The 24,308-nt window shown below is 36.8% G+C and overlaps 1 protein-coding gene across 3 annotated transcripts; it reads left to right on the top strand.

Moving 5' to 3' along the window:
- The first annotated feature begins 331 nt into the window (after nucleotides 1-331).
- On the top strand, nucleotides 332-2,992 carry LOC110929695 (glyoxylate/hydroxypyruvate reductase HPR3). Of its 3 annotated transcripts, XM_035987912.1 has the most exons (4): nucleotides 338-686; nucleotides 750-864; nucleotides 1,968-2,033; nucleotides 2,355-2,992. In XM_035987912.1, exons 1-4 carry the CDS (start codon nucleotides 436-438, stop codon nucleotides 2,886-2,888), a joined length of 966 nt encoding a protein of 321 aa, XP_035843805.1. In that variant the 5' UTR covers nucleotides 338-435; the 3' UTR covers nucleotides 2,889-2,992. The 3 variants fall into 3 exon arrangements, with proteins under 3 accessions (XP_022028566.1, XP_035843805.1, XP_035843804.1); XM_035987911.1 differs by having other exon boundaries at nucleotides 342-864; XM_022172874.2 differs by lacking the exon at nucleotides 1,968-2,033 and having other exon boundaries at nucleotides 332-864.
- The last annotated feature ends 21,316 nt before the right edge of the window (nucleotides 2,993-24,308 follow it).

Raw genomic sequence — 24,308 nt, 5'->3', positions numbered from 1 at the left:
TCTATTAAATACACTGACCCAAATTAATAAACACGCCCCATCCTCTCACATACTTACAGGTGGGATTCGTGTAAGACCGATACTTTTTCTCTCACGAGGGGTAAGATGTCTAGATTGGTTTTTTTTTAAAGGTGTGAATTTTTCGCGAATGTTGGGAGGTCTAGCATACGTTGTCTTAACCGGGTCCGTGCTAGAGAACCCTCTCGCATAATAGATCCCCAATTTAAACCACTCAATAAGAAACCCCTATCACCCAGACTTGAACTTGAGACCTAGAGAGAAAAACTCACCCGGATCCACTACAAGACTTAAATACCCGTGGCATCAGTATAGCATTAGTGATGGTTAGATGTCCACATTGGTTACTTGAATGAATATGTGGCCGAGAATTTAAGTGTAAAGTTTCCACCCCACTCTACAGACACTTATTGTACAATGGCCGATGACAACAACCTGCCTGCTGTAATCATCCATCGTCTTTCTGATTTCCAACACCCATTGCCCTGGCCTAAACACACCATCTTCAACCCGATAGAATCTTCGGATCCATTGTACCCGGTCCACCGGGCATCTGCGCGGGTCCTAATTGTGATCCCGCCCAGCCCGCTTAAAGCTGAGCACTTGGACCAATATCCTTCTGTTGAATGCGTTGTTGGAACATCAGCTGGGGTTGACCATATTGACTTAGCCGAGTGCCGGGCCCGAAACATTCGTGTTACTGGCGCTGGCTCCGCCTTCGCTGAAGACGGAGCCGATTACGCTATAGGCCTTTTGTTGGACGTCCTCAGGCGTGTTTCTGCTGCTCATCGGTTTGTTCGGGCCGGATTGTGGCCCGTTAAAGATCATTTTCCTCTTGGAAACAAGGTATACCTACCATCCATCTTTGAGCTCCCTTAACAATTAATGCTTTTAAATAAATTAAATAAATATATAAAGTTAGGGGCTGTTTGGTAGCCTCTTAATGACCATTCAGATGCTACCTCTTAATGGTTTAAAACCTCTGAATGAATAAGAGGTAACCTCAAGTCTGAATGGTTAAGAGGTAACCTCTGAATGGTTAATCATCACATGTCACAATCTTCTACATTCTCATTGGTAAAATTCTTAAAGGTTCCATTAAGAGGTAGCATCTTAATGACCATTCAGAGGCTACCAAACAGCCTCTTAGTGTTTACTCACGCCACACCAAATAATATATTAAGGGTGGTAATATTGTGTAAAACACGTACATAATAAATTTTTTCCGCACCCTAAGAAAAAATTGCTAGGTCCGCCACTAGGTACTACTAGGGGTGCAAACGAGACGAGCCGAGTCCGAGCTTAGTCAGGCTCGAGCTTGAGCTCGATTAACTTATAAGAGCTCGGCACGATTTGAGCTTTCTTTTCAAAGCTCGAGTTAGGCTCGTTTTATTTTCTCAAGCTCGAGCTCAGCTCGGGCTCGTCTCGTTTATTATCTATTAATTAATATATTAAATAAAATAATATAAATAATAGACTTTTTAGGTTCGTGAGCTCGATAAGTGAAGCTCGGGCTCGGGCTCATTTACTAAATAATCATATTTTTAGGTTTGAGGTCGGCTTGTAAACAAGTTTAAATAAGCTCAGCTCGACTCGGCTCGTTTACACTAAGGCTCGATAAGGCTCGACGAGCCTAACGAGCTTCACATACGAGTCTTGAGCTCGGGCTCAATAAACAAACGAGCTTTATTTTAGGCTCAAACTCGGCTCGGGCTTGATAAGGCTCGGATCGTTTCGAGCTTTTTCTCAAGCCAATCTCGAGTAGCTCGCGAGCCGATCGGCTCGTTTGCACCCCTAGTTGGTAGATAAATGGACAAGTCGTCCGTGACTTTATAGCCTAATGGCATCTTAGAGGTGGGATAAGACTTTGAAACCAATAGTTTTTTGGTTCGATTCCCACAAAGGGGGGTTTCTATATTTATTGGATTTCCTCCTGAATTAATGTATAGGCAATATGCCTAGTGGAGATGGATATGATCGGGTTGTTCCGCTGGTGGCATGATGATATTACAGTGGTATGTCAGTGATCCAAATTTTTCGTTCAAAACAAAAAGGTAAATGGAAAAGTCGAAATAAATATGAAGGATGTATGGGTCTAGAGATTATCATCGGTAATAACTAGCTTGGGGACAAATAATTCGGTTCATAAAAACTTTCAAATTCATATCTCTAAAAATTCACCAATAATGCTCGTTTCATCATGGATGTTGCTTTAAAAGTTAGTAGATTTGGCATCAAGAAGCTTTCTTTTTTGTTTTTTATTTTTGGAAAACAAGATCACTTGGTCGCATATACCACCTAATGGCACTAACTAATAACCAACTTTCATCGTTTAGTTAGGAGAAAAACGAGTTGGGATTGTTGGGCTTGGAAATATCGGCACCTTGGTTGCTAAACGGCTCGAACCATTCGGCTGCACCATTGCCTACACCTCAAGAAACAAGAAACCCCAAATTCCATATGCATACTACCCCACTGTTCTTGATCTTGCAACCAACAGTGATTCCTTAATCATTTGTTGCGCGTTGTCCAACAAAACTCGCCACATTATCAACCGTGATGTCTTAACTGCCCTCGGGAAGAAGGGCGTTATCGTCAATATTGGGCGTGGGGCCCTTGTGGACGAAAAGGAACTAGTGAAGTTCCTTGTTGAAGGTGAGCTTGGAGGAGCAGGTCTTGATGTGTTTGAGAATGAACCCGAAGTACCAAAGGAGTTATACATGCTTGACAATGTTGTTTTATCTCCACACAGAGCTGTTGCAACACCAGAGTCGTTTAATAATGTTATGGAGGTAGTGATTGCGAACATAACGGCTTTTTTCTTGAATAAGCCATTGTTGTCTGAAATTGATCTGAATGATTGGTGTTGATCGACATGGATCATTGTCGCATTTGTAATGTTGTATCAATTTGGTCATATTAGTGTTGTGTATGTTGAACTTGGAATAAGTAAGAACAACACTTTGATTAAGATGGAAATCAACCAACAAGAAACAAAGTACACAAAGCAATGATAACTTTTATTAACTATAACATCACTCTGATTTAACAATTAGATTGATCAGCCTGATTGTCAAAACATTTTGATAAATTATCAGTTATACATAAAAAAAAAAGGTGTGGCAAAAAAAATAATATTTCGCGGACTTGGATATTGACTGCATAAATTGAATAAAGATATTTAAGATGCTACTAATTAAGTTAGTAATTACACCTATTTGGAAAAAAAAAAAAAAAAAAAAAAAAAAAAAAAACGAACCCTCAGAATACACAAAGTGAAGAAAGCCTTTTAACTTTAGTTAGATTTTGTACAAAAAAAAAAAAAAAAAAAAAAAAAAAAAAAAAAACCCTCAGAATACACAAAGTGAAGAAAGCCTTTTTAACTTTTAGTTGAATATAAATCTTATTATTATGACATGTTGGGTTATTTGGGTCATAAGTAATTTTCCAATGGGCTTACATGGGTTAGAAAAAAAAGGAAAATAGTTTGATGGGTATTTGGGTCGTAAGTTATTTTCAGTGGGCTTACATGGGTCATAACTTATTTTTTAGTGGGCTTACATGGGTTTATATAAAAGGAAATAGTATGATGGGTTATTTGTGTCAGAATGAGCAAGAACTAAACATTACACATTTGCATGTGTATAGCTAAAAAAATAAGAAATGAAAATCTCAAGCATGCGATTAGTGTAGCCATCAATGTCGCAAGAGGAAACATTCTTTTGGGATAAAGCTATATAGTGTGGGATAAAACAATTTGTCTCAAGAGAAAACAAATTGTTTATGCATAGGTTGGAGATAGTGTGAGATAAAACTTTTAGGAGGTTTTATCACGCCGTATAAGTCAGGCCCGGCCCATAGAGTGTGCAGGATGTGCCACCGAACAGGATCCAAAAAATTTTAGGGTCCAAAATAAAAAAGAAATCGTTATTTTTGTATATAAAATATATAGTCTCAAATGAGATGTTAATCTTGTCGTAGCTTAAATGGTTTCCTGCTTGTATGTTACTAAAGGAGTCCCCAGTTCGAGACCTGTTTTCTTCAAATACTTTTGATTTCTTCAATTTAATCAAGCTTAGGCCCGGCCTATAGAGTGTGCATGTGCCACCGAACAAGACCCAAAAAATTTTAGGGTCCAAAATAAAAAATAAATCGTTATTTTTGTATATAAATATACTGTCTCAAACGAGATGTTAATCTTGTCATAGCTCAAATGGTTTCCCGCTTGTATGACTAAAGGAGTCCCCAGTTCGAGACCTGTTTTCTTCAAATACTTTTGGTTTCTTCAATTTAATCAAGCTTAGGCCTAAAGCCCATTATTAAAGGAGTCCCTAGTTCGAGACTTGATGTTTCATTTTTTTGTTTCATTTAATAAATCGGAGTGCATTATTATTATTAAAATTAATAGATGATATTGTTACACAAATTGTTTTATTTATGTTAAAAGAATTGTGTAAGTTCTGGGCTGGCCCAGAGCAAGTGTCGGGTGGGCGAAAAAATTAAAAGAAAAAATAGGGCGCAAAAAGAATTTTAAAATTTCTTTCATATATATATATATATATATATATATATATATACATATATATATATAGGGGATCGCTAAAATGAAAACCACCTCTAGTTGTAAAAACCATGAGAACCACTTTATGGCCTTTAGATCAACTAGATGGATGGATGTGATTAAAAGTAGTTAATATTAATATTAAAAGATTTTTGTCTTATTATGTCTTTAATATTATAATCCAAAAGGGTATTTCAGTAAAATAACTCTATTTTGTCTTTTTATATATATTAATTTTAAATTACTTTTTTTGTCCTATTCATTAATTACTTTTTATTACTTTTATTTTTTAAACATAATTTCCTTATTAAAAACATTTTTAAATTCAAATTTTTTTTAAAAGATTTTTATACTTTTTACAATTTAAGTTTTACGTTAAACTTTTTACGTTTTTTTGACGCGCCGTTTTTTTACGCGCCGTTTTAACGCTGTTTTTATTAACGCCGTTTTTTAACGCACCGTTTTTCACACGCCGTTTTTTACGCGCCGTTTTTCTCAATCGACGTTTTTCTCAATCGGCGTTTTTTTAACACGCCGTTTCTAACGCGCCGTTTTTAACACGCCGTTTCTAACGAGCCGTTTTTTAACGCCGGTTTTTTACGCGCCGTTTTTTTAAGGCGCCGTTTTTTAACGCCGTTTTTTAACGCGCCGTTCTCAATCGGCGTTTTTAACGCGCCGTTTTTAACGCATCGATTTTTTAACGCGCCGTTTTTTAACGTCGTTTTTTACGCGCCGTTTTTTACGCGCCGTTTTTCACGCGCCGTTTTTTAAAGGCGTCGTTTTTCTCAATCGGCGTTTTTTTAACGCGCCGTTTTTTACGCGCCGTTTTTTTAAGTCGTCGTTTTTCTCAATCGGCGTTTTTTTAACGCGTGGTTTTTCACATTTTTTTTACGCGCCGTTTTTCCGAAGTTTTTTAACGCGCCGTTTTTTTCAAGCGTCGTTTTTTTAAACGCGCCGTTTTCCCACTTTTTTAACGCGCCAAATTTTTTACACGCCGTTTTAACGCGCCGTTTTCCGAAGTTTTTTAATGCGCCTTTTTTTGAAGTTTTTTAACGCGCCGTTTTTCCGAAGTTTTATAACGCGCCGTTTTTTTACGCGTTTTTAGGCGCCGTTTTTTCAAGCGTCGTTTTTTTAAAACGCGCCGTTTCTCCACGTTTTTTAATGCGTCGTTTTTTTATACGCCGTTTTAAATGCACCGTTTTTTTCACTTTTTTTAACGCACCCCTTTTTGTACACTTTTTACGTTTTGCGTTAAAAATTTAAACTTTTTACGTTTTACGTAAAGGTTTTTACGTTTTACGTTAAACTTTTTACGTTTTATGAAAAACTTACGAAAAAGTTTACATGAAACTTACGATAAACTTTTTACGTTTTACGTAAAACTTACGAAAAAATTTACGTAACACTTTTTACGCTTCACGTTTTTACGTTTAACGATAAAAAGTTTACGGTTTACGTTAACAAATTTACGGTTTAATTTTTTTTTACAAAAAAACGTTTTTACGCAAAACCGAACGCAACAGAAAATCGCCGTTTTTTTACGTTAAATTTTTTACGTTTTAACGCGCCGTTTTTTTACGTTTTACGTTAAAATTTTTACGTTTTAACGCGCCGTTTTTTTACGTTTTACGTCAAAAAAGTTTACGTTTTACGATAAAAGAGTTTACGTTTTACCATAAAAAAAATTTACGGTTTACGATAAAAAAGTTTACGTTTTACGATAAAAAAGTTTACGGTTTACGTAAACTTTTTACGTTTCACGTTAAACTTTTTACGTTTCACGTTAAACTTTTTACGTTTTACGTTCTACGCGCCAATTTTTTACGTTAACGTTATTTTACGCCCCAAGTTCGACGTTTTTACGTTCTTTTAACGAGCCGTTTATTGGGCGTTCTTTTAACGCGCCGTTTATTGGGCGTTCTTTTAACGCGCCGTTATTTTCACATTTTTTAACGCGCCGTTTTTTACACGTTTTTTACGCACCGTTTTTTCGACGTTTTTTAACTCGCCGTTTTTTCAAGCGTCGTTTTTTTTAACGCGCCGTTTTTTCAAGCCTCGTTTTTTAACGCGCCGTTTTTACGTCGGGCTTTTTCAGGCGTCGTTTTTTTTTACGCGCCGTTTTTACACGATTTTTTTACGTTTTACAATTTACATTAAAAAAGTTTTACGTTTTACATTAAAAAGTTTACGTTTTACGTTAAAAAGTTTACGTTTTGCTTTTAAAAATTTACGTTTTACGTTTAAAACTTTACGTTTTACGTTTAAAAGTTTACGCTATACGTTAAAAAATTTACGTTTTACGTTTTACATTAAAAAGTTTACGTTTTACGTTTTTACGTTTTACGTTAAACTTTTTAAACTTTTAACGTTTTACATTTTACTTAAAACTTTTACGTTTTACGTTAAACTTTTTAAACTTTTAACGTTTTACGTTTTATGTAAAACTTTTACGTTTTGCGTAAAACTTTTACATTTTACGTTAAAATTTTTACGTTTTACGTTAAAATTTTTACGTTTTACGTTTTTACGGAAAACGGACAAAGTTTCCTCTGTTTTTTGAACAGGCCGACAACTCAACAATATAAACACAATATATAAAATTTCTATCAAAATGCCCAACCTAACAAGTCACTAAAGTATCGGTTCGAGCTCGGTGCGCGTTAACTAAATAAAACTCAACAATTTTTACCGAATCTTCGTGTCGTTATGTCGAACCGCGTTGACTGACTTTGACTTCCGTTTTGACCCGGAGTTGACCACAGTTGACCAGAACTCGAACTTGTTGAACCGAGTGTTGGCTGAGTCGACTCGAACAAAAGCTGAGTTGACTGATTCCGCTGTACCAGAAATAACCAAACTGAACATGAAAATCGACCCAAACCGACCGTTCCGCGAACTTGAATTTGACTTTGCTGACCTGAACCCATAACCAATCTAACCCGACTCGATGAACCATTACCGAACCAAGCTTGACCCAAACAATCTCTGGCCGATTGCCGGCGGACTTCGAACCGAGTCTGTTGACAGTTGTTAACCGACCCGAAATCTGACTCGCTAACTCGACAGCCGAACCGAACATGAACCCGAAGCAATAGACATCATCATCTTCAACATCAAAAATCAGGAGAGATATGATGAGAGATTGTGGTGGTTGTAGATGCTCAACTCCAAATTCCTAATTTAATCACAGTAAGTTTATGTACAGAAAACCCCAAATTAATAGCTCAACATGTCAACAAGCATATGTAGTCTACACTAACAGTTTGTCTCCTCTTATGTATACTTTTCATGCCAAAAATCAACATTACAAAGAATGAAAATATAATCAGAGGTGGACATACTCGTGACTGAAGAAGTATGTGTGTGTTGTTTATTGCTGCCTCTTTCCTGCTCCGAGACCCAACACCCAGAATTGAACCTGAAAAAGATCAATCACCTTACTATCGTCATTCAAGAACCCGTCACTGAACTGTGTCACCGCCCTGTTTTCTTGTCGAACCGAACTTGAACCGAGTGAACCGTAACCGAACTATGTCGAACCGAAAATGAACCAAGATCCGAGCCAAAACTGAACTTGGCAAACCCGAACCCAAACCGAGAATCGCACCAGATCTGACCGTTGACCAACTGTTCACTGAACTGAAAACTTTGACATGTGCTCGAAATGGAACCAAATTTCGAACCAGCTAACCCACTACATCCAAAGTTTTCCCTGAACCAAGCTGAGCGAGACCTAAACTGTGCCAAAATGGACCGAACCAACCACCACCGTTACCTTCAACACCATTATCAATCATCTTCTACAAACAACAGATCATCATCACTCATCAACAGTCGGAACCGGCGACAATAACCACCACTGTCGTCTGAAACGAAGATGAAATGAAACAAAAGAAGTTTTTAGAAGTAGAAAAGATCTACTGATCTGAAAAGGGAGAGAAGTGTGGGTGCACTTACCAGAGGAAATCCACCGTTCAAAATCCCCAACGGCCGCCGCTGCTAAACCGACGCCGGTCCGTCGTGCCGTTCCCACTCCCTTGCTTTCCTCTCTTTCCTTATCTCTCTCTCTCTTCGCCGGACCACCACTCACGGTGGCCGCTACCACAGTCGTCTTCGTCTTCCGTCTCGATCCTCAATCTCTCTCTTCGTCTCGTTGCCGGAAGGAACCAGGGTGGGGGTGTGGTGTGTGAACCAGAAACATGAGAGGGGGGGTCGCGTGTGTGATTGTAGCTATAAAACGAGGACACAGCAGTGGCCGGTATATGGCCGACGCTGGTTGCTGGTCCCCTGGTTGCCATGATCGGACATTGGAGAAGAAAGGGGACTGTTTGGGTTGTAAATGATGGATGGATGGATGAATTTGAAGGAGAAATGAAGAGAGAGGAAAGAGACCGGTATAAAAGATGGATGGATGACTTTTCTGTGGCATTTAATGAAGAGAGAGTGTAATAGATTAGACATTTGGGGTAAAAGACCAAAACACCCTTTTAGTTGGCATAATATGATTGGTTGAAAGGGGTTCTTGCGGTTCTTACAACTGGAGGTGGTTTCTATTTTAGCGGCTCCCTATATATATATATACATATATATATATCTAAAAAATTTGTATGTTCTAAAAAAAAATCTTAACGAGCCTGGATTTATGAACCCAAAACGTTTTTGAGCCTTTTCAGAATTTTGTATTTGTGGTTTTGTAGCCCAATTTGCCAACGTTTAGAAATTAATGTTTAGACTTTGATTATTTGAATGTATGAAGACTTGCGAATAGGGCCAATTTTCTTATTTCACAAGGAGCCAAAAAAGCTATTTGGATTTTAGGAGACGGTCCTGATATAAGTGACACGTAAATGGAAATCTTTGTTGTTAACATATACGGTGTGGAATAAAACCTCTTCTAAAGCCTCATTAACTATATAAAGAAATTAGAAAAAAAAATAACTGATTGCTTGCTTGAAAGTGCTCCCACCCTCTCCCTCTTTAGTGTTCACTAGCAGCATGGCGTGGGCAACTATAGCTGAGGTGGTGTTGGGGGCGCCACCCAACTGAGGTGGCTGGGGGCGTTGTGTCACACCGGAAAACCTTAAAGAGAGAATTTTGAAGGTTTTTTTAAATGGAGTTTTGTAACAAAAGAATATGTACAATCTATGAGGCATACGATACAAGAGCACATGGCCTAATATGTGTGGACTGAACTAAATTTTGTGAGTTTAATCGGTGTGATTCTTTCAGACGATGTGGCGAGAGGTCAATACCAGTATGGTTAGTTACGGCATTGACACTTGCTATATCAACCTAGAAAAACAAAATCATGATATGCTCAAAAATATATTAACACATGTCTTACAACGATTGACCATAAAAACGAATACACTTACTGGATACCACTACCGATTTTGATATCAATTCAATTCGCCACGGTAATGATACGGTATTAGTATCTGCACTTGTTGTTACATGTGATACCAAAAATGCTATAATTTGAATACACTTTCGTTTTCAACAAAATTTATCCTGAAACATCAAAAGAATAATAGGCTATGTATTCAATTTTTTTAAAGTTCGGATGAAATTAAAAAATTTAAATATTATTGTCCTATATATAAATTCCATGGAAAATTGTCCGAGAATATGAATAGAACGTGACTAATGATTATATTTGTAATCATAAGTAAAGGAAGAGACTGTATGGACTTAATTTATGACTTGTGATTAGTAAATGAAAAGTGATCGCATAAGGTGATGCGCACACTTTAGAAGTGAGCGGTTATGGTGAAGCGTAACTTGGAAGAGCATCCATGAGGTGGTGAAACATGTACTTAGGTGAAGCGCGTACTTCAGTAGAGTATGTACTTAGGGTGAAGTGCCTACTTCTTGATCTACACCTAAAAATTCGAGGGCTCTAGTTCAGTGTGTATGTGCAAACACTTATGAGAGTTTTTGGTGTGAGATCACCAACCCTAGGGGAGCTCACCTAGGTTTCCGTTTGAAATCAAAAGTCCCAGATAAGGTCCTTACACATATTACTTTTGAACATTTTTAAATCGACCCGTTTTAACTTGAATCTATTTTGATAAGAACCCATTTTAACACAACCCTATTTTGAACAAAACCCATTTTGACCCGAACTTATTTTGAGCAAAACCCATTTTGACCCAAACCAACATGTTTTGAATGGGTATGTTTAAACTTGCCTATTCTGACACGTGTTTCTACTACTTGTCATTAAGAGAGGCGAGGTAGCTCCGTAATTGTCAAGCCTTTGCCAGCTACTAAAGCAAGTAAGAGAATCTACAGTGAATACCGCAGATTTTAATTGGATCTAGTTAAAACATAGTCTATACTCCGTATACCATCTACTATACATTTGTATACATGCGTGACTACCTTCTGTATGACCCTATACCACCCTCTATTCCTCTGTATGCATATCAAATCAAATCACTATCAATGGAGAGTTTAAACCTCAAGTTATCGGCTCATTTTGACACCCCTAGAATATTGGCTTTAGGATAGTACTCTTAATGTCTTAGAGCATTTACATTCACGTACCATCTTTATCTACAACCCCCTAAAATTTAATAAAAACCCACACGCTCCCCCGGCTTTAAAAAGTTACTATTCACAACCTTACCTCTCCCCCATATATATATATATATATATATATATATATATATATATATATATATATATATATATATATATATATATATATATGTGTGTGTGTGTGTGTGTATGAATTATAGAGAGAAACACTTGGTGAGTTAAGAACACTAAGGAAAATCAAATGGGCGGAGACAGAACATGACACGTGTTAGACTTTTTGGCTGTCACACTTTTCTGGCACCGTTACACTTTTCGTGTCAAAGGAGAGAGAGAATGTGTTACAATCAGCGTTACGTTTTTTTGAACTTCACCTGTTACACTTTTTATGGGTTTTGATGGCAGTTTTTTCAAAAAAAAAATGAACTTCACTTGTTACAATTTTCGGGTTTTTTTTTTTCAGAATGTACAAAGTTTTTTAGTTTTTTGGGCACATAAATAATATGTTACATTTTTATAGGAAGTTTTTTAAGTAACAATTACATACATGTTACACTTTTGTGTTAGGCAAGGAGATAGGTATTACACCTTTTTGTCAAACTGCTGCAATTTTGAAAAACACTTTTTTTGTACCTGATCAATCTCCAGCATAGATTAGTTGAATGGATGATGTCGCAGCCCCCGACCCCTGCCCGAAAGCGGGCGGCCGCGGCATGCAGAGCGGGTGGTATCGGTGTTTATTAATTTGGCAGCGGAAATGAGACATCAGGACCGTAGTTAGGAAATATTTTATCAGAGTTAAAACACCAAACTCTTTATAATAAATAAATGGGATAAAACCCAATTTTCCATTACAATATGTTTATAGAGATAAACCCTAGTTTTATTGAAAACAAAACTTCTTTTTATTTAGGTAGCATTTATAGCCATTTTTCCAAGCCTTCAGTGCTCTGCAGCTGGCTTCTATTAGCTTCACATTAAGTTACCTGAAACACGTTTTAAAAATGTTTTATCAGCAAGAAATACTGGCGAGTGCATCCCAGTTTAATCAAATAGTTTTATAATCTTTATAGTAATTGAGAGCATCCGCGTTTACATTGTTTATATATATCCAATTACCCCTTTGGTACTGTCAATCCTGACTTGTGGTCATGCTACTATTCGCAATAGTAACGATTTTCAAGTAATGTATACAAAACCCCAACATACCGGCAGTAATGGTAGAATTACAAATACTCAATTACTGTTAAGTGTAATTTAAAACATTTAAGGTTTGGTAAAACATTTTGACTCACAAAAAGATTTACAAAAAAAGATGGCAAAAAGCAAATGTACTCACACTGTTTACTTAGGTAAAACTAAAGCTTCCTGGTGAATTTCCTGGTTATTATCTATTAAAATTAAACAATGCACACGTGTTAGTAAAATAACCCAAATCACATTAACTGAACAACTCGAGACAGAACTCCAATGACTGAGTCAGACAGAGCCTTGACATGCATTATGGAGTCCTAGATCAATCGGGTGTAACACGAGACAGAACTCTAACGACTGACTCAGGCAGAGCCTTGACATGCGTTACGGAGCCCTAGATCGATCGTGTAGGGTAACTAATAGGGTTATAATACTTACAACGAGGCAGAGCTTCGCTTTATAGGGGTATTATACCCGAGTATTATAATTGCCTAGAGAATTGAGAGAGATTTTGGAATTTTGAACGTTGAGAAATGAGGCCTGAAGCCTCTATTTATAGGCTGGTCGGACAGCAAGTTGCGGCCCGCGACTCCTTTGGCTTCGGCCTTCGCGGCCCGCGAGGTAGACTGGCTAGGCACTAGCCTTGGCCAGTCATTGGCCTATCTTTGTTGAGTCACCGGACACGTGGCGCAATGCAGTGTCGAGCAAGCAAAGGTCCTCGCGCCCCGCGACAGACTCCGGTGTCTGGGTCGCGGCCCGCGAGCGAAGGTATTTTTGTTTTTATTTGTTTTTTTATAAATATTAAAGTATTCTAGGCCCGTTTCTTATATATGGGGTATATTTTAAGACGGTTTGGGTCACATTAAGGGTTCTAGGAGGGTTGTTATATCCTCCCCACCTTGTTTTAGATTTCGTCCTCGAGTTCTACTGGAAGAGGTGTGGGCATTTCCTTTGCATCTCTGACTCGAGCTTCCAAGTGTATTCTGGTCCTCTCTTGGAATCCCATTTCACTTTGACCAGAACTAGTCTCTTGTGTTTGAGATTCTCGATCTTTCTATCTTCAATCTGAATGGGTTTCTCTATGAACTTAAGTTTCTCATTTACCTCTATGTCCTTAAGAGGTATCACTAATGATTCGTCTGCTAAGCACTTTTTGAGATTACATACATGAAACACATCACGTATTCCTGTCATTTCCTCTGGCAGTTATAGCTGATAAGCTACAGGCCCTATCCTTTTAATAATCTCAAATGGTGCAACATACCTGGGGCTTAGCTTTCCTCTTTTAATGAATCTGACTATTCCTTTCCATGGAGAAACTTTTAACAATACCTTATCTCCTACTTGAAATTCCAAAGGTTTTCGTCTATTATCTACATAACTCTTTTGACGATCTCGTGCTGCTTTTAGTCTTTCCTTGACTTGAATTATCTTGTCTGTTGTTTCTTGCACTATCTCTGGTCCAGATAGTTGCTTTTCTCCAATTTCTACCCAACAGACTAGAGTTCGGCACTTTCGTCCATAAAGTGCTTCAAATGGTGCAGCATTAATGCTAGTATGATAGCTGTTATTGTAGGAAAGTTCTATTAATGGTAAATGATCGTCCCAATTTCCTCTGAAATCAATTACACAGGCTCTAAGCATATCTTCCATTGTCTGAATTGTCCTTTCGCTTTGTCCGTCCGTTTGTGGATGATAAGTTGTGCTTAGATTTAACCTGGTTCCCATTGCTTTTTAGAAACTTGTCCAAAAATGAGAAGTAAAATGACTATCTCTATCAGATACAATAGATATAGGAATTCCATGTAATGAAACTATTCCATTTACATATAACTTGGCTAATTGTTCCATACCGAAAGTTTCCTTCATTGGTAAGAAATGAGCAGATTTGGTTAATCTGTCAACAATCACCCAGATTATATCATTACCTTTTCGTGTCTTGGGTAATTTGGTAACAAAGTCCATTGTTATCAATTCCCATTTCCATATTGACATTTCTCGTTGCTGTAATAACCTTGAAGGTTTCAGATGTTCAGCTTTGATCTGTGAACAGGTCAGACATTTAGCAACGTAATTTGCTATATCCTTTTTCATTCCTATTCACTAGAAATTCTTTCTTAGATCTTGATGCATTTTATCACTTCCGGGATGTATAGTATATTTAGACTTATGAGCTTTTTCTAGAATTCTGTGGCGTAGGTTTCCTTGTTTAGGTATCCACATCCTTTTCTTATGGAACTTCCAAATTCCATCTGATCCTTGTTCTAATTCCTTGATCATTCCTTTTAAACCTTCAGCATCGTCCTTGAATGTTGTTTCCTGTACCTCTCTAATTTGCTCATTTAAATCTATCTGCTGATTCAATTTAAGAGAGTGTACTCGTTTCGGCTTTTCATGATATTTTCGACTTAAAGCATCAGCTACTACGTTAGCTCTTCCAGCATGCTACTGGATATCACAATCATAATCGCTAAGAATTTCCATCCAGCGTCTCTGTCTCATATTTAACTCCCTTTGCCCAAAAATATACATTAAACTCTTATGATCTGTGAAGACAAAAAATTTACTTCCATATAAATAGTGTCTCCAAATCTTAAGGGCAAAAACTATGGCTCCTAACTCTAGATCATGGGTTGTGTAATTTCCTACATGTTTCTTAAGTTGTCTAGAGGCATAAGCTATAACCTTTTGACGTTGCATCAACACACATCCATATCCTAACTTAGACACATCACAATAGACTATAAAGTCTTCAGTTCCTTCTGCTAATGCGAGTATGGGTGCGTTGGTTAACTATTGTTTAAGAATCTTAAAGGCTTCTTCCTATTTTAGTCCCCATTCAAACTTAACTGTTTTGCAAGTCAGTTTGGTTCATGGAATGGCTATTCTAGAGAAATCTTGGATAAATCGTCTATAATATCCTGCCAGTCCAAGAAAACTTCTTACTTTCGTTGGCGACTCAAGGACTTTCCATTTGGTAATCGCCTCGATCTTTGTGGGATCCACATGAATTCCTTCATGATTAACCAGATGTCCAAGGAATTGCACTTCTTGTAACCAGAATTCACATTTTGAGAATTTAGCATAAAGCTTTTCTTTTCTCAATAATGTTAGAAGTGTATGCAGATGTGTTGCATGTTCCTCTTTACTCTTAGAGTAAATTAGAATATCATCTATAAAGCCAATTATGAATTTATCCAGGTATGGTTTACATATCCTATTCATCATGTCCATAAATGCGACTGGGGCATTGGTTAAACCAAATGGCATGACGGTAAATTCATAATCACCGTACCTTATTCTGAAAGCAGTTTTAGGAATGTCCTCTTCCTGTACTTTCAGTTGATGATATCCTGAGCGTAAATCGATCTTAGAAAAGAATCAAGCTCTTTGAAGTTGATCGAACAAGTCATCGATTCTCGGTAGTGGGCACCGATTCTTAATCGTAACCTTGTTCAATTCTCGGTAATCAATGCATATACCCATCGATCCGTCCTTCTTTTTAATAAACAACACCGGTGCTCCCCACGGTGATGAACTTGGTTGTATAAAACCTTTGTCAAGAAGTTCGTCCAATTGCTTCTTTAGTTCGTGCATCTCCGTTGGTGCTAGTCGATAGGGTGCTTTGGCAATCGGTGCCGTTCCTGGTATTAGGTGAATTCTAAATTCAACCTTTCTATCAGGCGGCAATCCAGGTAACTCTTTTGGAAAAACGTCTGAGAATTTAGATACTACAGGATTATCTTTTAATTATTTTCCTTTAGTATTAATGATTACAGAAATCATACACATTATTCCTCCTTTCCTTCTATAACTTGCAGCTTTCATTACAGAGTTGAATTTTGTCGACCTAGTTGGCTTATCTCCTTTTATTGTGATCTTTTTACCACTTGGTGTACTTACCTGTACTGACTTTTGTTCACATAAAATACTGGCATGATTGGCTACCAACCAATCCATTCCTAATCCAACATCGAATGCAGCTAGATTCATTAGGTAAAGGTTAGCAAAGAAATGATGGTTCAGGATTTCTATTCTTTGCTCCTGCAAGATTTCACTAATCTTAATGGATTCTCCGTTTGCTGTCTCCACCAAACAATCTTGTTGAAGTTTGGTTAAGGGTTGGTCAAGAAGTTTGTAGAAAGAAGTATTGATAAAACTTTGGTTTGCACCAGAGTCAAAAAATACTTTGGCAAATATATTATTAACTAAGAACGTACCAGCAATCACATCCGAAATCATCTCAACTTCCTCAGCTGTCAAGACGAATGCTCTGGCATTCTTCTTAGGTCCTTCAGTTGTCTTAGCTTGGCTAGTTGTTGCTAGAGCTAGTTTCGGACAGTTCGGTTTAATGTGACCGGCTTCTCCATAATTGAAGCATAGCCTATTGCCAGCTTTCGTTCGACACTCTTCTTCCTTATGCCCGAGTCTTTTGCAGAAATTACAATACCTTGCAAATTTTCCATAATGTTTCTTTTTACAAGTCTTGCAGTAAGGTGCATAGGAAGAACCTGTACTTTTCCCACGGTTGGAATTACCGTAACGAAATTCCTAGGTAAGCTTCTGAGCTAGGTTCTTTCTCTGGTTTTCTTCTTGTGTACGTACCAATTCATCAGTCAGGGTGTTGGCTAGTTCTACTACTTCTTCTATGGTTTGAGGTCTAGCTGCCTTGACTACATGTCTAATCTCACTAATTAATCCCCAAATATATCGGGAGATTAACACTGGTTCAGGTGAGGCTAAGGTTGGCACTATTCTAGCATATTCGAAGAATATGGTAGTATAACCTTTGCAGTCTATTCCAGTCATCTTATGATTTAGGAACTTATTGGCGATTTGTTCCTTTTCATGAGGAGCACAAAATTTTCTTTCGACTATCTCTTTAAAGTTAGTCCATTCCATATTATAATTTCTGTCACTTCCTCTAGACTGGAGAATGGTATTCCACCATTCTAAGGCTGCATTTTTGAAAAGATTAGAAGTAAACATAATCTTATCTTCATCTGCACATTTACTTATTTTTATGAGTGCTTCTGTCTTTTCTATCCAACGCAAGGCTAAAATGGCTCATTCATTGCCTGAGAATTCTATTGGTTTGCAGGCCAAGAATTCTTTATAAGAACAACCGTAAGAGACAGTTCTTCTTCTTTTAGGAATTGGAGCTTGGATTATGGGTCTGTTATTATCGTTCACAGTGTTGATAATATAAGGCATAACATCTATAATTCCTTGTGCTACTATATGTTGGATGGCACTGTTATCTATTTGGTTTCTGTTATTTTCATTATTCTGGTTTTCCTGATTTACTTTGTTGTCCATCTGAATTGGAAATGTTTATCAGGTATCAATTATCACAGAATAAGATGTTGAAACAAACAGTTTGATAAAAAAACGTCGAACATTGCAACTTTTACTCTTTTCATATATATGCGTCGATTACAAACTACAACTGGAATTTAAACACGCTAGTAGTTATGCATCAAATATCTATTTTAGTCTCTCTATTTTAGTTTTTTTATCAAAGTATAAAATTACAAGCATATCTAGGCATTATTCTAGGTATCATGTATCCAATCGTGCATCTCTCGCTCAACATGCTTCCATATTAGCTTTTCTCAAATCTGTCGGAGTCTATCCCCTTCTTCTACTAACTCATCGCCCCATTGGCGAAGTTCCTGCATATTCTCTTCACTTATAGGAGGTAATGGTACTGGTTCTGGGTCAGGGTATCGAGGTATGGGGTGTCCGTAAGGGTATTCTGTTTCCACCAGTCACTATTCCAAAATGGGTCTAAAGGGTTAAGGTCGGTATACTGAGCTATGGGGTTTGGTGGGGGAATTCTAGGGATCTCATAAGGGTCAACATATGGGATTGGGAACTTGTCCTCCTGGTTGGGTTCTAGCATTTGTTGGTCTGGGAATAAGGGTAACAGTGGTGGTTCAGCTATTTGGTTTAGGTTAGAGTCTACTACTGTAGTGGCTAGCATATGGAAATCTGCCAACTGTCTATCTAGTTCCTCTTCCCATGGTGGTCTATTGACTGCTTCCTGAGTTTGGGCATTCACTTCCCTATTGGCTTTTACTATCGCTCTTTGTTGTTGTAATTTCTTCATCCTCTTCATCCTTTCATGCGCTCCTCTATTAAGCCATCCTCTCTTTTTAGAAGGGAACAGTTCCTTAGACTGTGCCTTAAAAATAAATATTCCTTCCTCAATATCAGCTGAATATCCTGAGGGGTTTGGCTGAGATGAGGTTCCTTCATTTTTTTGGGGAACTAGCTAAGTGACGATAAGCGTCGGATGTACCTTGCTCACTCATACTATAAACTAACAAATAGTCAAATAACACAAAATAATAATATACACATTTACACATAATCACATAAATTATTTCCTAACATAGAATTTAAGTGTCAACAGAACACTTCATTGGCTTAAACCAGTGGCTGTAGCTCTGATACCACCTTCTGTCGCAGCCCCCGACCCCTGCCCGGGAGCGGGCGGCCGCGGCACGCAGAGCGGGTGGTATCAGTGTTTATTAATTTGGCAGCGGAAATGAGACATCAGGACCGTAGTTAGGAAATATTTTATCAGAGTTAAAACACCAAACTTTTTATAATAAATAAATGGGATAAAACCCAAGTTTCCATTACAATATGTTTATAGGGATAAAGCCTAGTTTTATTGAAAACAAAACTCCTTTTTATTTAGGTAACTTTTATAGTCACTTTTCCAAGCCTTCAGTGCTCTTCAGTTGGCTTCTATTAGCTTCACATTAAGTTACCTGAAACGCGTTTTAAAAAGGTTTTATCAGCAAGAAATACTGGCGAGTGCATCCCAGTTTAATCAAATAGTTTTATAATCTTTACAGTAATTGAGAGCATCCACATTTACATTGTTTATATCTATCCAATTACCCCTTTGGTACTGTCAATCCTGACTTGTGGTCATGCTACTATTCGCAATAGTAACGATTTTCAAGTAATGTATACAAAACCCCAACATATCGGCAGTAATGGTAGAATTACAAATACTCAATTACTGTTAAGTGTAATTTAAAACATTTAAGGTTTCGGTAAAACATTTTGACTCACAAAAAGATTTACAAAAAAAGATGGCAAAAAGCAGATGTACTCACATTGTTTACTTAGGTAAAACTAAAGCTTCCTGGTGAATCTCCTGGTTATTATCTATTAAAATTAAACAATGCACACGTGTTAGTAAAATAACCCAAATCACATTAACCGAACAACTCGAGACAGAACTCCAATGATTGAGTCAGGCAGAGCCTTGACATGCATTACGGAGTCCTAGATCAATCGGGTGTAACACGAGACAGAACTCTAACGACTGACTCAGGCAGAGCCTTGACATGCGTTACGGAGCCCTAGATCGATCGTGTAGGGTAACTAATAGGGTTATAATACTTACAACGAGGCAGAGCTTCGCTTTATAGGGGTATTATTCCCGAGTATTATAATTGCCTAGAGAATTGAGAGAGATTTCGGAATTTTGAACGTTGAGAAATGAGGCTTGAAGCCTCTATTTATAGGCTGGTTGGACAGCGAGTCGCGGCCCGCGAGGTAGACTGGCTAGGCACTAGCCTTGGCCAGTCATTGGCCTAGCTTTGTTGAGTCACCGGACACGTGGCGCAATGCAGTGTCGAGCAAGCAAAGGTCCTCGCGCCCCGCGACAGACTCCGGTGTCTGAGTCGCGGCCCGCGAGCAAAGGTATTTTTGTTTTTATTTGTTTTTTATAAATATTAAAGTATTCTAGGCCCGTTTCTTGTATACTGGGTATATTTTAAGACGGTTAGGGTCACGTTAAGGGTTCTAGGAGGATTGTTGTAGATGATGGAGATGAGGTTTCCTTATTTTTTCTTCTTATTCTTTGATGCTGGTGGTCTAGGGTTTCTCTGTGACCATGACGGCTGCGGGTGTAGGTTCCGCTGGTGATGTCATGACGATTTTGATGGTTCAGCATGTAGTAAGTGGTTCAATTTTGATGGAAACGATTGGGATTTAGGGTTTATGTTCTGAATATTTTCAATTTTTTCTAAACTGTACGTAAAATAAATAAAGCATAAACACTGCTACTATAGGGTGACTTTTTGGTTTGAATAATTGATGTGTACTGGTGGTTATTGGCGTGTTTGATTGGTTGTGGCCAGTAATAAATATGCAAACTAAAAAAGGTTGGGCTTTTAAAATCCAATTGTAGGGCTTTGTTGTCATATAGTGTGAAATTTGAAATGATTAGAACCTGAAAATGCAAAGAAATTTGAAATGATTTGTTCTGTTAGTTTTCTTAAGACAGACGAAGATTAAGCAAAAAAACTATGTTTTGGGATCATCGGTGAAGGGCTACCGTCTTATCTACTGCATGATGTGTGTAACGATCTTTTAGATTTTCTGTTTTGTGCTCTAACAATGCAGAAATATATGTAGATTGTGAGTGAAAATTTGGAGCTTTTAAAATAAAATAAGCTTCTGCCGAGGTCAGTTTTTCTATTTACATGGAAGTAGATTTCAATAAGCATCTGATTTGTTTAATTTACATGTAGTGACTTAATCTTTATGAGGAAGTTTGGTCTGTATCACCACTTTGTTTAATTTGGCATGATTCTAGAAAGAGACCTGCATGTTTCTGTTCATGAAGAGCACATGCGACTGATTATGCTATAGGTAATGCTTAAACATTGTTATTATATCGTTTAAACTAGACGTAAGTTATAAATAATGAAATCAAATCAATGCAAATCTTATCGCTTCTTTAACGTACGGGCATTATTCTTGCTTTATATGGAGCTGCAAAAATTAAACACATAGCTTTGATAATTCAAAGTGTCAACTGGATTCAGGTGATTTTGTGAGATTTTCTATTCATAATCGGTTCCATTCTTCTAGAGACGTATCTCCTAAGGAATTTTAACCTTAAAAACATCATTATCATATTGTTTAAAATTTCTAAAGAAGCAAAAAACTTGATTCCCAACTATTCTAAAGATGGTCCATTTCATCTGGGACACATAGTTATCAGATTATTACATATCTTAATTAAGGTATGACATGTCTTATTGGCTTTAACTTTTTGATACATTTGTATGTTCTCGCATCATTTTCGCAAGAAATGAAAAATATTTGAGAAATAATGAAAGGAAAAGAAGATGAAACCTACATATGTAATAATGGGATTGCTCATGAATACATACTAATACTCTATCATGCTGTTGCTTCTTTGATGCTTAAAACTTGGATAGATAGGGGGATAGCGATTAAGTAATTCTTGACTTTTTCAGTCAAGAATTGATAAAACTCTTATGGAAGTTGACACATTTTCATTAACTAACACCTTTTACATTTTACACATGCTTGCTTTTTTGGTTTTTTTTGTATTGTCGATGCTCTTTTTCTCCTTCTAAACCATATTATTCCTTTATTTTTTTTTGTTTCTTTTTAATACTTATATTGTTACCTTCATTATATACTTTAATGATATATTAAGTGCATTTTTTTAGCAGGCCTATATACTGGATTGCTTAGACAAGCTGCATACAAGACTATCAGACATGGTAAATTGATGAACATGGTGTTTTACATTTTACAGTAGGATTAATCTAATTAATCATGTAATTATTATTATTATTTTTTTTATTTTTTATTAACATGACCTTGGACTTCATAATAGGATTCTGACAAACAAGGCATTTGAGGCCAATGACGGAGAACCCCTTCATTTATAAGATTTAATTACAAAGTTAAGATTCTAAGTCCTAACGGTTCTAAAATGTGTGAGGGTGCTAGACAAGTGTCAATTTTAGTATGGTTGGATTGACTTGAAGCAATTTTTCTTTGATTTTATTAAAATTATTTTTTAATAATGTTACAATTTTTTTTTGATTTGCTGATAATATATTTTTTTATAAGAGTAACCTTAATTGAGCTATGCATAAGCTAATGGGTCAAAATATTTTTGAGAAGAAAAAGGCCAAAAGTTTTATACGAAATTATAAGGTTGGATTAACGAATAGTTGTTGATATGTTACAGGAGATGTTGACTCTAACCCTTATTACAAAAAAAGTGGTACAGGAAGAGGACTATTTCCATAGAAGTTAGCTATTGCAATTACAACAATTTTAATCAATGAAATAAACAGGGGGTGGAAGTAAATTGAAGCGAATGGGCTGGTTTTGTGTTCTAAACGGTTCAGTTTTCGTGGTCATATGGTTTCAGTTATTAGGGGTTCAATTATGAATTACATATAGATATTAAAAACCAAAGTTGGGGCCATGAGAGTCAGTGCCATGTGTTCAACAACAACAACAACAATAATAAAACTCAGTTACTTTACTTCACCAGGTAGCAAAGGATGAGGGGTTTGAGCTTCCGCCTCCCGGTGAATACGCAGTCGGCATGTTCTTCTTGCCTACTTCTAATACTAGAAGGGAGCAAAGCAAGATTGTGTTTACAAAGTATCTCAACAATTAAATGTACAATGGTGAATTTTCTGCAACAACCTTTGTTTTGAAATTCTTACATCGATCGCCAACATTCGGAGTGCATTTTTGAGCTTAAAAGCAAAAGGGATGTCCATACAAGGAAGCATTGTATGTCCTCTATTTAATACTCCTTTTATTTCGATATGAAGGATATTCATATTTTGAACATTTTACTTTACATATGTAGAATAAATGGACAAGAATCTTTAAGAGAAAATGGAACATGAAATTTGACAAGAATCTTGCCATATGTAGAATAAATATTATAAATTATTGATGTTTTGAGTTGTCTTCTCCAGGCTAAGGTGGAAGTTGAAAGATTGAAGCATTCATGCCAGTCATTCAACAAGACACGTCTTTGAGAAGGGCCCAGTTGCATGTTACAAGAGGTGTTGTGAGGAAGGTCGGACGTTAGATGGTGAAGTTGCTGTTGCAGGTTAATTTTAGTTCATTTTTGTAACTTTTTTACTATTAATCATATTTAACATATGGTAAATTATAACCTATACATTATGTGTTTACAGTTTTAGTTTTAGACACTACTGTTGGTATTAGTTTTTATATAACACACGCATCACATACGTGGTGCGCACACATTGTGCATTGGATTCTGCAACCAAAATGCATCGGAGCACATTTTAAAACCAAGTTTACATGTTGATTTTGTAACCCTGGTTTTTGGTTTGAGGTATACCACAATGCACTATATTTTTGTCGTATGTTGTATGTGTTTGGTATTAGTGGTGGTAACATTGGTGGTTGTCAAAACGGGTAAACTTTAGTGCTGGTCATCATATGTCAAGCTGACACGCTAAGAGTAACAATTTGTATTTTTTAACTAGAATTTTGTTAATAGTTCATGTTTTACTATGATAAGAAAAGTGACATTACTAAATAATACACTTTGAGTGACTTTTGACCGTTTGACTCGAGAAATTGGTTTACATTTTAAATAATTCTATTAATTTTCCCGTTCAACCATTTTAAATAATTTTATTAATTTACCCGATGTAAGGTGCTTCTAGCAGCGTGCTAGCCACTATTTTGTTTCTGGTGTTTCTTTACTTAAATTGCTGTTAAATGGAAAGAAATCCTGAAAGAGGATAAACGTACTCACGCACTCCAATATATTTGTTTCTGGTGTTTTCTTTTATGAATGATAGAGAATCATAGAATTCTATTTTAGTTCATGGATATGAGCGAAAATGCCTCAACTCTATATACATATTCTACTTTGTTTGTGTAGGTGAGCTGTAGAAGCAAAGCTCGTGTTCCTTTTAGATGGTATGTTGGTATGAATGCAGATGGAATTCGAGAAGGGTGATGTGATACTTCTACCTGCAAATGAATGCAGTTGGAATTTCTAGGAGGGTGGTATTGCAGTTCTTTCAGCCCCCAGACCTGGAACAAGTTCGATTTTATGTCTCAGTTTGTCATTTACAAATTACAATTTATGATGGAAGTTAGTAATAACTGTGCACTATTTTAGTAATCTATT

The sequence above is a fragment of the Helianthus annuus genome, chromosome 3, assembly GCF_002127325.2.
Source record: "Helianthus annuus cultivar XRQ/B chromosome 3, HanXRQr2.0-SUNRISE, whole genome shotgun sequence".
Taxonomy (NCBI): Eukaryota; Viridiplantae; Streptophyta; class Magnoliopsida; order Asterales; family Asteraceae; genus Helianthus; species Helianthus annuus.
Note: the sequence above shows the minus strand (reverse complement) of the source record. Positions and strands in the feature narration are given on the sequence as shown.

Coding starts and splice junctions, on each gene's coding strand:
- LOC110929695 (XM_035987911.1), top strand. CDS start 436: ATGGCCGATGACAACAACCTGCCTGCTGTAATCATCCATCGTCTTTCT. Junction 865..1,967: donor ATTTTCCTCTTGGAAACAAG/GTATACCTACCA, acceptor ATTAATGTATAG/GCAATATGCCTAGTGGAGAT. Junction 2,034..2,354: donor GGCATGATGATATTACAGTG/GTATGTCAGTGA, acceptor TTCATCGTTTAG/TTAGGAGAAAAACGAGTTGG.